General features: G+C 42.2%; 1 protein-coding gene across 1 annotated transcript in view; it reads right to left on the bottom strand.

The window, feature by feature from the left end:
- Positions 1-637: 637 nt before the first annotated feature.
- exoc3l2a (exocyst complex component 3-like 2a) overlaps positions 638-13,004 on the bottom strand; it is a 13,593-nt gene continuing 1,226 nt past the window's right edge. Inside the window, exons 2-13 of the mRNA XM_031311049.2 lie at positions 11,135-11,698; positions 9,926-10,146; positions 8,702-9,443; positions 7,973-8,087; positions 7,780-7,890; positions 7,580-7,680; positions 7,226-7,336; positions 7,005-7,140; positions 5,756-5,878; positions 4,962-5,117; positions 3,277-3,398; positions 638-1,582 (exon numbers count right to left, since the gene is read on the bottom strand). Coding sequence (XP_031166909.1) covers positions 1,261-1,582; positions 3,277-3,398; positions 4,962-5,117; positions 5,756-5,878; positions 7,005-7,140; positions 7,226-7,336; positions 7,580-7,680; positions 7,780-7,890; positions 7,973-8,087; positions 8,702-9,443; positions 9,926-10,146; positions 11,135-11,673 — 2,799 coding nt within the window. The 5' untranslated portion in view covers positions 11,674-11,698 and the 3' untranslated portion in view covers positions 638-1,260. The remainder of the gene's footprint in view (positions 1,583-3,276; positions 3,399-4,961; positions 5,118-5,755; positions 5,879-7,004; positions 7,141-7,225; positions 7,337-7,579; positions 7,681-7,779; positions 7,891-7,972; positions 8,088-8,701; positions 9,444-9,925; positions 10,147-11,134; positions 11,699-13,004) is intronic.

Genomic DNA, 13,004 nt, shown 5'->3' with positions numbered 1-13,004 from the left:
AGGTCTTGCTAGACTACACATATATTCCAGGATAGGAGAAAAATACACTCTGCTTTTTTTTTTTTGCATTTCTTTAAACCAATCACAATTGTCTTGGGCGGCGCTAAGCTCCGGACGCAGCGACGGTGGCTCTGCTAAATAGTCTCGGGAAGGAACTTGTTTTGGTAATATTAAATGAAGTTAACTGTTCACACAATACAGTAACGTGAGATATTTAAATTAGCTGATACATGGTTAAACCTCATTGGCTCTTACCAGTGTATCTCCGTGTGTATATCGTCCATAACAAATCCCCACCACTCGGCCCCAAAATGTCCCAGTTAGAGAGGAAATGCCCTAAACATATTCTTTGTAAATCTTTACAATCATTCCCAGAAAGAACCAAGCAGGGCTGCCTTGTTGATCGATCCAAATGTTCTTCAAAACTTGCCATTTTCAGCGTGTAGTAGCTCGAAGTTTGTTGTTGTTTCCCGAAGCGAACAGAGTTTGAGAATGGCAACACACAGAGAGCGGAAGGTGAGGGACATCCAGCACGTGAGCAATCCTGGTTAATGTATTTCCGTTGATACTGACTACAGTGGACATAACTATGACAGCAGTCATAACCTGATACACAGAACACAACAGAGCTGCTTAATCTGTTTAGTCTACCCAATCAATGGGTTTTTATTGCGTTTCCAGAAACAGATCCATTTCATTCACAGTGAGTTTCAACACATTGCCATTTCCATACACTATATCCTCACATACATGTGGACTATATACCAGAGAATGGGTATATATGGTTGGGTAAATACATGTTAAACAGCAAAACATCCTAGATCATATTGCATTGCATCTGCTAGCAGTTGCTTCTGCAATAATGCGGGGGGAATAAAAGCTAAAAAAAGACTGGAGAAGTTACATTTTGAGGATATTTGATACCACTTGTTTACTTCTGTAGATGTGTAGATCAATATATATATATATATATATATATATATATATATATATATATATATATATATATATATATATATAAACAACTAGAAATCATTGTGATTGTTATGATGTACAGTCTGTTTCACATTTCCATTAAAAATGCACATCTGGAGATGGAGAAATGTCAGTGTAAGTCAGTGAGCGTGTACAGTACGAGCAGTACCTGAGGTCAAGTTTCTGGTAACAATATTTGGTACAATCAGTTTCAAGGTGCATGCACATCTCATCACTATCTTCACAGTGTGCCTGTGACTGCTCTCCTAACACAAACACCAACAGCTAGTCTTCTCTGTGAAGTTTATTTATGTCTTCCATGTTCTGGCTCTCTGCAGGTTGAGGTTTTTCATTCCTGCCACTTGCCCTGCGGTTTCGCCTGGGACGGTGCTCTGAGAACCAGTTGGAGACGGTCATGGCGAGGCGGAGGAGACCCAGGCTGATGCAGTGCACCTCCGAGGTGATGGGGATGTCGGAAAATAGGGCGTGGTCCCTGCACATGAGGGCATTTCTGCATTCAAAGTCTTTGACGATGTTGAGGATCTCCTGGCGCTCGGCCTGCCGCATCATCCCTCTTATATTCAGCAGGGTGGAGACGTGCTTCTTCCTGTAGGGAGGAAGGATACGGGGAGGAAGGGAGGTAGACGGGTGTTAATGGAAATTGGGTCTGTTTGGTGTCGGTAAAGGCTTTCATGACTTTGAGTAATAGTCACATCTCTCTGAGTCATAGCATCGTTTTCTGGGAAGGAACAGAACATTTGGCGCCACTTTCTAAAAAGGCATATTTTATTAGGATTTTATATGTGTTACTATATTAATGGCATATTACAGTTATATATTAGATGTAAGCCAATAACAAACAGAGCTTGTGTTTGTAAATGTACATAGAAGTTACATTTTACACACATATTTATAATTGTTTATCAAGGTGATGATAGTTTTGAATTGTCAGTTCATTTTTTAATTTTATGTTAGTTTTCCAATTTCATTTTAGTTTGGTTGTGGTTAGTTTTCAGAGTGTTTGCTAGTTTTCAGTTTTTCAGGTAGACATTTTTGCTGTAGTAATAACCGTGTTCACACTAGTCTTTTGACATGTAGCTTTAGGACCATGCCACATTGCATTTCACTACCCATTATACTTGTTACGCTGTAGCGTAGGTTTATCCAAATATTCAAACAAGTAGACAAAAACATCTTTGCAAACTTGAATCGTTGTTTATCCAGGTAGTGAAAAATCCCTTTTGACTGACATTTATTCTTTTCTATCTGGAAACAATGCAGTTATAAATGTTGGTAATACTCATGTGTATGCAGGTGTGAATGTTATAAATACAGGTTTTAAAATAATCCATTAAATCTCCAGTTGTTTTTGATGAATTAGTGTTGAAGTGATGAAGTGCTAAGAAGACAAACCAATTGTCATATCAAGGGATTTTTCACGATCTTGGGACCCAAAAACTGTTCTTCCTAATGTTGTAAAACTAATCTACAAAGCATCTGTAAACTTGTGTTTTCAAGAGCCAACAGTTGGCATTTAAGTACATGTTTGAAGAAGGAGGATCTGTGTTTAAAGGACTGACTTGTATGCCCATGTGTATGTCACGTGTGTATGAATGGACTCTGCTGCAGTAAAATGAAGCACCCAAAGAATTCCAGAAAGGCCGGTAGCCCTTTGATCTCCAAAAATACCAGCAGGGGATGCCATACAGAAAAAAAAGGGGTGAGTCAAGCAGTGAGTTAGCATGTCTCCAGGTCTGAACTACTATGTTTTGCTCTCCTCTTCCACACCTCTCCCTCTTTGATTCCAAGTGTGGCACCAGTCTGTCTCCTGCAGGGTGGCAGGAACAGGAAGTACTCGGCAGCAGCTTCCTGTCTGCTCCGCAGAGGGTAGTGCGTCACATACAGCCCGTCGTAGGTTGCCAAGTGTCACCTGAGTTTTAATCTGTGCACAAACAGCCCCAGCCCCCTCGAGGCTTCTCTGCCTCATCCATTCTCAAAACAGACCCGCTCTCCACTCCAAAAATAGCAAAGTTAAGTAGATATGTTTCCACGCTCCTTTTCCTTGTTTTGATCCATTGTGACTAGAAAAAAAACAAAACCAAACATAGGCCACATAGTCTTACTTTTTCCTTGCTTTGGCTAAGGGCCAAAAACAGCACTGTGAATGTGTAGCCATAAGCATAAAAGAATATAGGACCTTCGGGGGGGTATAGTAGAGAGAATATCTGTTTTTAGAGACGCTTCCTGCTTGCAATAGAAAATCTTCCAACGCTGTTAATTTGTTAAAACCAAATAACTCACCGTATATCTGGAAACTCTTTCACCAGGACAGCCACCTCCATCTGGATGGAGGGAGTGTCCTCCAGGAGAATGATGTCAGCCAGGTGGCAGATGATGCTGTCCAACCAGGAGGAACTGGATTCCTGCAGCAGAGAGGAGACAAGGAGCGTAGCAACAATTTCATTATTCAGCAACAAGTACTCATTACCATAACGAAACTTTCTTTAAAATTGATCAACTGGACTTTTTAGAAACCAAAACTGTTTAGGTTCACTGCATTTGTTATCGCTGTTCATCCAAATAATTTTTTCTTCTGATTAAACGTGTTTTTAAGATGAGGCGCGACTAGACGTGAACAATAAAACCTTCAGAGGAAAGACAGATTAATACCTTTAAAGGCCAGAGGTGATTTACTGAGTGAATAACAAAACTCCACCTCTGTTTTTCCAGGTCATGTTTTTCCTCCAAACACTCAGGAAAAAGAAAGCAGAATTCTTTGGCTTGGCATTCACTAAAAATAACGTCTTTTTTAGACAGACATTAACAACCCCCCCCCCCCTCCCACACATACACACACACACACACACATTCCATGTTTCCACAAGTCACTTCATCCCGCTTCTCGGCAAAAAGGCCATCAAGTCCATCCCAGAGCCACATCAAAGCTGGCCAGCTGACAGGAACAGGAAGTTCCTTCTGAACACAGCAGCTTCCTGTTGTCAGCCGAGGTGACGGACACTTGTTTGAACTCGCACACAGAAAGGGGGCAAATGCCACGCTGTCAGGCCTAGTTGTTTTACACCCTCTTCCCTCCTCTGGCAAGTGCTAACGTAAGCCCGGTCCATCCATCTCCATCTCACTGACGGCAGCCATTTTTCAGAGCTCACTGCTGTATCAACACTGTCTGAGTTATTCCTGACCTAGGAAGTCAGAGGGTCAGGCTCCATTCCCAGCCCCCAGACTCTGCGTTCCCTGTGCCAGCTCTGCTCAGTGTTTTTAACAATCAGCATATTGGAATTATTTATAATCAGGGCTTTAAATTGACACCCGCCAACCCATCAAATGCGGGTAAAAATGAACTTTGGCGGGTAACATTTTAAAGTTACTTGAAGCGAAGTGTCTGTTTCAATCGGCAGGCTGCAGAAACAATGTGTTTCCAGATTGGTCTGTTTTCTGCCAAGACAATTGAGCGGTTCTGTGTGTCTTTGGCTTGGAAACGTAATCTTTTTCTATGCTTGTAGTACTTATCCTACATTTCATATGAACACTAAGTCGTGACGCGTCAGAAAACCATTGGTTACGTGCCCAGCGTGCGTGGTATGGATTACGAGCTACGCCGAAACGGAGAAGGCGAACAGAACGGAGCCAAACAAACCAGAGGAGCCGAAATCAAAGTTAAGTGAGTTAGGATAAAAACAAACATGTGGCTAGTAGAAAATCTGATTGGCTGGTAACTTTAAAACTCTACTTGCCATGTTGGCTGCTGATCAAAAAACTTCATTTAAAGCACTGTTTACAATGCTCTCAGGGTCTCCTGAGAAGCGATTATTAGCTCTGTTTTGGATGAATTGAAATTCTCCTTCTAGAGGTCCTGACTGTACTTTGCCACACTGAAGAGTTTATGTTCATTGCAGGTTAAACCAGACTTTGATGACATTACCCGATTAGTTCAAAAATAGAGTGTGTTGTGTGAAGTACACACTAACCAGATCCTTAAAAAGTCCTTTCAGCTGTTTGGCCTCATCTTGCAGGCGGAAAGCCATCCTCTTTCTCATCTTGGAGGATGTGCAGATGACCCGCCCCCGCATGATGGCTCGGACATACTCCACCAGGACCCGCCGGTGCACCTCTCCCACCAGCGTCTGCCAGCCATTCACACAATGAATCACTGACTGGTTACATATAACCAGTGGTGGAATGTAACTAAGTACATTTACTCAAATACACATTTTAAGTACTTGTACTCTACTTGAGTCTTCTCTTTTCATGCCACTTTCTACTTCTACTCCGCTACATTTCAGAGAGACTGTACTTTTTTTTGGGGACTTTTTACTCCACTACATTCATCTGACAGCTTTAGTTACTAGTTACTTTACACATTAAGACTTTTACACACAGAATACATGTAGTTTATAAAATCTGATGTTTTATTCTAAAGTAAACTAGCCAACAATATAACGTCCTACAAGTCCAGCTGAAATGATTAGACCATTAAACACACAACTGTTTGGATCCTTTACACTTTCTACAATGGAAGGAGAGTTCTGCATTGACTACTTTTACTTTTAATACTTTAAGTGCATTTTCCTAATGATACTTACATACTTTTACTTAATATTGTCAATGCAGGACTTTTACAAGTAACAGAGTATTTTTACGGTGTGGTATTAGTACTTTTACTGAAGTAAAGGATCTGAATACTTCTTCCACTGCTGCATATAACCTTTAAGCAAATGCAGAGTACTTAAACATGTTAAACACCACCTCTGATTGATCTTACCTGGTAAGGCGGAGGGTCCATCCTTCTGAACTTCTTGAAGTGGTGTTTAATGCTGGCTTCAATGGCCTCAAAGGCCTCTGTGTTGTTCAGCCATTTTCTCTTTATCAGTTTGTCAAAGAAAGGCTGGAACAACAACAAGTTGTGATCAACAGAGTACATTTACTCAAGTAGGCCTGCTGTACTTAAATGTAATGTTGAGGTACTTGTACTTCCTTTTTTTTCCCATTAATACTTAATTTCAGATATTGTGCTTTTTACTGCACTACATTTATCTGATGGCTGTAATTACTTTGCAGATTCATATTTTACATACAAAATGTGTGATTGTCCTAAAATATGAATCATTCATTTGATTAAACTATATAGAAAGTTACAAGTAGCTCGACCTCAAGCTACAACAATAAAATGCTGCTTGTACGTTAGTGCATCTGTACATCTGTAACTGTGATTTAATAATGAAATATGTAAGTAATAAAATGCTGCGATGGGTCATTCGGCTGCAGAATGAGTACTTTATCTAAAGTTAATTTATCTGATGATTTTTTACTTGTACTAAAGTATCATTTTGAATGGAAGGCTTTACAATTTACAATGCCTTTTTTTGGAGTGACTCAACTCTGACAACTTTTACTGGTAATGGAATATTTTTACACTGTGGGATTGCTACTTTTACTTATTTCACCACTAAAAAGCAAACTAAAAATTTGAGATATATAAAGATGACTGTTTTCACATTTAACCCTCTTAGGACAAAAGACGCGCCTGCGAGTCCAAGCAATGTTTGACAACACTCCTACTCCTCCTAAATTTTCTTTTAGACATTTATTTACTATTTTATTAATACATTAAGCTACTTTTGTGAACCCAAGACTTCTGTGAACTCATTTCAAGCACAAAAACAATTGAGTGTGGGTATGTTTTCTCAAGAGATTTGAAAATCTTCAAAAAGTGAACATCAACTTTTTAGCTTTAGTGCCAAATTGTCTCTTTTTGACATTGCTCTGGAACAAATGTGGGCCCCGCTTTACAGAAAGCTGAGTTTGTTCTGAACATTTTGATATGAAACACACAAGGATCAGTTATATGCATGACCCTTAAAAGGTGAATTTAAAAATAAATGTAAAAATGCCCTCAGACCTCAGAGGGTATATGCACAGTAGTCCTATATCCTGACCATGTCATGGCGAGTCTTGATGAAGAGAAACAAGCTTTAAGGCCTGAAATGAGACTTGCTCTTGACTTTACTCACCCTGATGTGCTCAAACAGTCTGTCAGTCAGCACCCTCACTGACTGGTTGATGAGCCTGTCCAGGGAGGAGTTGGCTCTCTGCACAGACTCCTCGCTGCCCTGTGGGTCACACTGCCTGCAGCGCTCCACTAAGGTTCTACAGGAGATAATGAAGTTGGACTATCAGCAAATTACTGCAGAAAATGAACATTTTCAGTTGGATAATGAATCGTTTGTCTTACCTGAGAGGAGGGCAGCAGTTGACCAGAGCTATGGTCCTGGAAACATATCCGTCCCCTCGGTCTCCAAATTCTGCCTGAGTCTCATGAAACATCTCCACCTTCCTCTGGAAACTGGACACATAGAGGTTTTATCAAAACCTGCTGAATGCTGATACAATCTATAAATGAGCAATCCTGTCCTATGACTGCTCTGTAAAAACATGGGGCATGCCCAAAAGAAACAACTCTGTATTCAAAAGTGTACTCTACTTTGAACCAAGTGTATTGTTTACTACCTGCACAACCTATTTAATTATTATAATTCTTATAAGAGTGTTTCCCTGACTTTATGCCTCTCTGTCAGCATATACTCACTTGTAGAGAAAGTCAGCCAGTCCAATAAGACTACAGCGAGCCACTCTCGCACCTAGAAACTGGTTCACAGATGTAGATCTGTCCAAGTCCACCTTCAACCTCTGGAATTGTGAAAGACACGAGCCATAAAACATCTATCTTAGGCTAAAATTGCATTTATTAAAATCATCTCACAGTGAAAATGACTTGTGACACTGTACCTGGATGACTGAGCGTGCTAGGTGGGACTGGTACTCCTCTATGTGCAGAGTCTGGGCCCATCGCCTCTCCTCTTCATCCAGAACCTGAATCAGCTCTATTGTCACCTTCTCCTGAAAATCACAGTGTGGAATTAAAATGCGTCTTCTAGGTTGATTTTCTAAAGAACAGCTGTGTGAAAAGAGCAGTATTTACCCTGACGATACTGATGCAGTCCTGTTCCAGCCTGTCCACTGTGTCTTGGGGCAGAATGGGCTCCAGTGTAGCATAGTTAATGGCGGCCGTTGTGCTAATGGTTCCTAGGACATCCCTGTCAGGAAATTACAAATCATTACTAAACCCGCAAAATCATTACTGGATGGGATCATCCAAGACTGTTCTCCCCCGGAAAATGCTCCCATAGCTCGTCTCTTCAAGCAGCAATTAAGACCTATATTTACATTTATAGTGACGGCGCTCACTAGTGGCCATAGTAATTATGACGGGAGCAAAGCAGGAAGTAAGGTGAAGCATAAGAGAGCCAAATGTATGTGTAAGAAGGCAGGTTGGTGTGGAGGATGGGTCACACGAACACAGGACTTTCACCCAGGAGAGTGAGGTTAGAGCCCGTTGAAAATTAAAGTAAAAGGCGAGTTGTTTTTAACTTTTTACGAACATCACATTCAGCGTCAACGTGTGTAACCAGAGGTGAAGTAACGTCTGATTTTAACCCAAACCACGAAGTAGTTTTGGTGCCTAAACATAACCAAACTGCAAACGTTAGAGACATGTTTAAAGCCGTGAACTTTGCGGTACGTTCTCTCGTTTAGATATGAGGACGGAAAACGCTCCTGTGGGTTGTATTTGAGGGTAGAAATAAAGGACTCATATTGTCGTATGGTTAGGAGGAGCATTGAAGCATCCCTGTCTAACAAGGTATCCTACCTGTTGTAGATGTTGTAGAACCAGTCCAGTAAAGAATAGACGTCTGTGATCTGCAGCGGGCCGCTGGTGATGGCCCGAAGACGTTTGGCCACGGCTCGATGGTAACTGTCTACATACACCTGGAAGGCAGCAAACTCCTCTGGGTAAATGGATACAGCATTCCTCCTGGCTGCATCTAGGTCGTCCACCATTCGACCCCTCAGGCGCTCCAGGTATGAAGCCAACTGGCCCGCCTGGGTGTCTACCTGATGTGGCAGGCTCCAGTCTGCAGCCTCCATCACAGCCTGCCTCCACTTCATCTTAAGTCGCCGGGGACGATGGCTGGGCTGGATCTGGGGGCCCTCTCGCTCTGGCTTGGTCTCCTCTTTCAGGGCCCAGGTAGCATCAGCATGCTCCTCCTGTTGGATGACCAGCACCACCAGCCCCAGGTTGGGACCAGCGCTGGGCTGGCGGAGGGACTCCCGCACCACGTCCCACATCTCCCTCTGCAGAGCCTCATACAGGAGCTCCACATCCTTAGCCTTCCGCAGGCCTGAGTCCAGGGTTGCATTGGACTCGTCTAAGGATGAGGATGATAAAGGGATCATGCCAGGAGGGGTGCTGGGAGAAAAGGTAGGAGTAAGGGTGGAAGTAGCTGTGGTTGGAATGAGAGACAGCAGCTCACACTCTCGTTCCAGCTCCTGAATGTGTGTGTCGGCCAGGAGAAGGTCCCTGTTGTTGACCAACTGTAGGATCTCCAGTACTGTTGGGAGCAAGAAGAGAAAAGGGCAGCTATGTTTATTTGCAACAGTCACAAAACAGAGGGTTTGACCAACAAACTAGGAAGGGTAGGCGTTATGATTATAGAGGTGTGCGTGTGCCTGACTGACAAACTGTGTTATTTGTTGCTCATTCTGCACACTCTTCTATTCCTAGCGAGGTTCCCTGTGGAGTCTGTGAACAGTAGCTTGGTTGAATTTCTATCTAGAGGAACCTGGGATAGGAGGAAGTGCGGTCATTTCCTCGTTTCACAGTCTGGTGGTGATTGAACTCAGTGACTCAGGGATCTGGGGACCTCACAGCCTCTTTAGAGAGTTGTCTAGGATTGGGTACTGCTGAAGCTTGTGCAGGGAGAGAAAAAGTTCTCTAATGTAAGGCAAACTCCTAGACTAGCAAAAGACTAGCAAGATTTCTTCTTGATACGTTTTTTTGGCTCGCTACACCTGATGTTTCCTTGATTGTTACCTGAGAGGGGCTCTCTGGTTTTGACCACCGGCTCCTCCTCCTCTGTTTCCTCCTCTGCCTCCTGGGACGCCTTGTCTGACATGGACTCCCTCTTCAGCTTGCCCAGACTGACCATCCTGAGGAAGGAGGGCCGTCTGGAAGCCTCCGCCTCGCTGTCCGTGCTCAGGTTTCCGCAGGGCAGGCTTTCTCTGCGCTCCTCTTTACGACGACCTCCTGTAAAGCTGCACAGCATCAACAGCAGCAATGGAGAACGTGAATGACTTTAAATAAGATACACTCTCAGATTGCATGATTTGCATGTACAGGAAAGTATTTATGGGACTTGATGTTTGTATTGTTTTCTACAGTATGGCCTAGTAGCAGCTATGCTTGGAATGCCACATATTCACACATCTGTTAAAGTGTATGCATGATTGTCTGAGTTAAAAATAGTCCCATTGAGTAAGCACGGCAAGTAATCAACATGCCACTGAAAACAAAAGAGGCTCTGTAGATCAACAAGTTGCTATAGCATATTACACAAGTCCTGAGGAAATAAGCACACTATGCTATTTTATCACTGAGCTGCAAGGGAATTTCCATTTGTCCCCCGCTCCTCTGGGACTCAGAGGCTAATTCAGCACACTATTAGAACTCTGTGGTTGCACTGCTGTTCATAAAGGCATTGACCCTTTTTATTGTATAACAGTTTTTTGAGGTTATGTATTTCAATTGATTTCTGTTGATGTTTTGGGATCTTATGTGTTGTTTCGTGGAATTGTCCATTACATTACATTATAATGTATCTGAAAAGTTTGCCAGATCGGGTCGCCCCGGATCTGTAGTTCGAATGAACTGGACAATGTAATGTAATGGACATTTCCTCTTCCAACCTGTAGGGGGACCGAAGCAGGAAAAGTTACATATAGTGTTGCTTTAAGAAAGGCTTTCCACAGTATCATGTAAAAATGCTTTTCCTTTCTTCATTTTTTTTAATCTTAACAAATCATGTGGATCTTTGGGGTTTATACAGTATACATTGTATTGTAATCTAATGTAAATGTATCTAAATCATACTTTTGAAGGGGTTAACTTTTTCTGTGTGACTCCACAAGAATGTCATCCACAGCTGCGCTTAAAGTGTTTAACTCTTTATATCAGAAATCCAAATCTTTCCCACTTCAGTGACACACAACTGCTAAAATCGTATTCCTCCCCACCCCTCCTCACCGGAGCAGGGTCATAATTCCTTCAGAGCCCCTGCGTAGTCCTTTCCTTTTCTCCCTCTCTGGCGGGAGACTGTTTGAGTTCCCTGGGCTGTAGTGAGGAGAGTTGTTCCCCCATACATTGCGTCCCGATATGCGCAGCCCCTTCCCCAGCTTCCCGAGGGTTTTAAGGGGCGACACTCCACAGATCCGCTCCAGTGTCCCCCTGAGGGGCTTGCCTTTAGGATTCCCTGCCCCGTGCCTCTCTGCGTTCACCTCGTTTTCCTCCTCTTCTCCGTCTCGGGAGGACCTGAGCTGAAGGTTGCCCCTGCCCTCCCCCATGATGAGGCCCATGTCCCCTCCGTTCCTCTCCTCTTCATACAGGTCCACATCCTCGAAGGGGTTTAAGTTCTTGTTCAGATCCTTCAGGTCGTTCAGCTCCTTCAGATCGTTGAGATCGTTGAGATCGTTCAGGTCCAGCCGGGGCAGGATCAGTTCCCCGGTCCCTCTGGGGAACTCGTGGCAGCTCTTGGACCGTCCCGGGAGCTTCTTCAGAATGGGCATGCTTGCACTTGAGATTTTACCAAAACTGCAAAAACAAGGACAATGTCAGATGTAGTCATAACGATCAGTTCTCTATCATATCAAGAGTTCCATATGTACGGGGGACTGTCCCACTGGGGCAGTTGACGTGGATATCACTTGAAGAAACACCACCACGTGGCCCATGCCAGGGCATGAAAGGCCCAGGTGTGCATGGGTTCACTTATTAACATTGATTATAATGATATCCGAGCAACCTTGCCCTGTAGAGATAGGCTCTTCACTCAGAGAACCAAGGTTACCTTGTAACCAAACATTATAAAAAGGGCCATATATATGTGCAACTGATTTTAAAATCAACTTCAGAATGATTTTATTTTTTTTTACGTTAACTCAGACACTATCTGGTATTAAAAACACAAGCCATAGGAATCCTGTATGTCAACACTGATAGCAGAGAGCAGCAGGATATCTTACACGATTCCTGTTCCCTGACTCCGTTCTTTCAGTGCATAGGAAATTATGAATGAACTTGAACATATACAATGCGTTAAACTGTTTCTGGTGGTGCATCAGCCATCAGACAGTTTATATAACTGGAAGCAAACACATCCGTTCACATGCTGGTTATGCAATGCACTTAACTTAGCAAATAGGAAATATGTATTCAAAATGCTGCTGCGTTGACACATGCAGAACTACAAGCTTGTATAAATATGATATTATTCAGAAACAAATACTTCATATAAAAGTAATTGATAATATGTTTTCTTTCTCCTGCTAATTTTGGAAATATGTCTTATATTTAAAAAATCATATAACTTTTCTTCCTGAGCCCACCTTTAAGAGGATTTTTAAGATTTCTTTTTTTGAAGAACTTTGTCGTTGTCAAAAAGGACAGCTAAAGAATGTAATACACACACAAAAATACAAACTACATTAGATGATTGCCAACTCAGACTGCTGAAGTCTCATTTTTTGCAGTCATTTTTTTTCATTATTACTGCGTTAGAGAGGGGTGTCTTCACAGTCAGTATAAACAGGAGGAATGATTACAGCCACCAATAACTGTTTCAGGGTAAATATGGGCATGTGAGAACTGGTTTAAATATTATTATTTAACATTTGTGTTGGGATCTTAGTTAACACCCAATGCAGAATTAACACATTTTAAACACTTATGCCTGCATACTATCCAAATATATAGTTTCTACAGTTTTACTTTTTTATTCACAAAGTTTTTACATTTAAACAAAATCCATATATTATAGCCTCACTTGATAACTATATTTCAATAATCTGCTCCAATATGTAATCGTGAAAAGGATCAGGGTGTGGGAATGTAAATGTGC

This window comes from Sander lucioperca, chromosome 13 (assembly GCF_008315115.2).
Source record: "Sander lucioperca isolate FBNREF2018 chromosome 13, SLUC_FBN_1.2, whole genome shotgun sequence".
Classification (NCBI taxonomy): Eukaryota; Metazoa; Chordata; class Actinopteri; order Perciformes; family Percidae; genus Sander; species Sander lucioperca.
The sequence above is the reverse complement of the archived record's forward strand: the minus strand, read 5'-3'. Positions and strand labels throughout refer to the sequence as shown.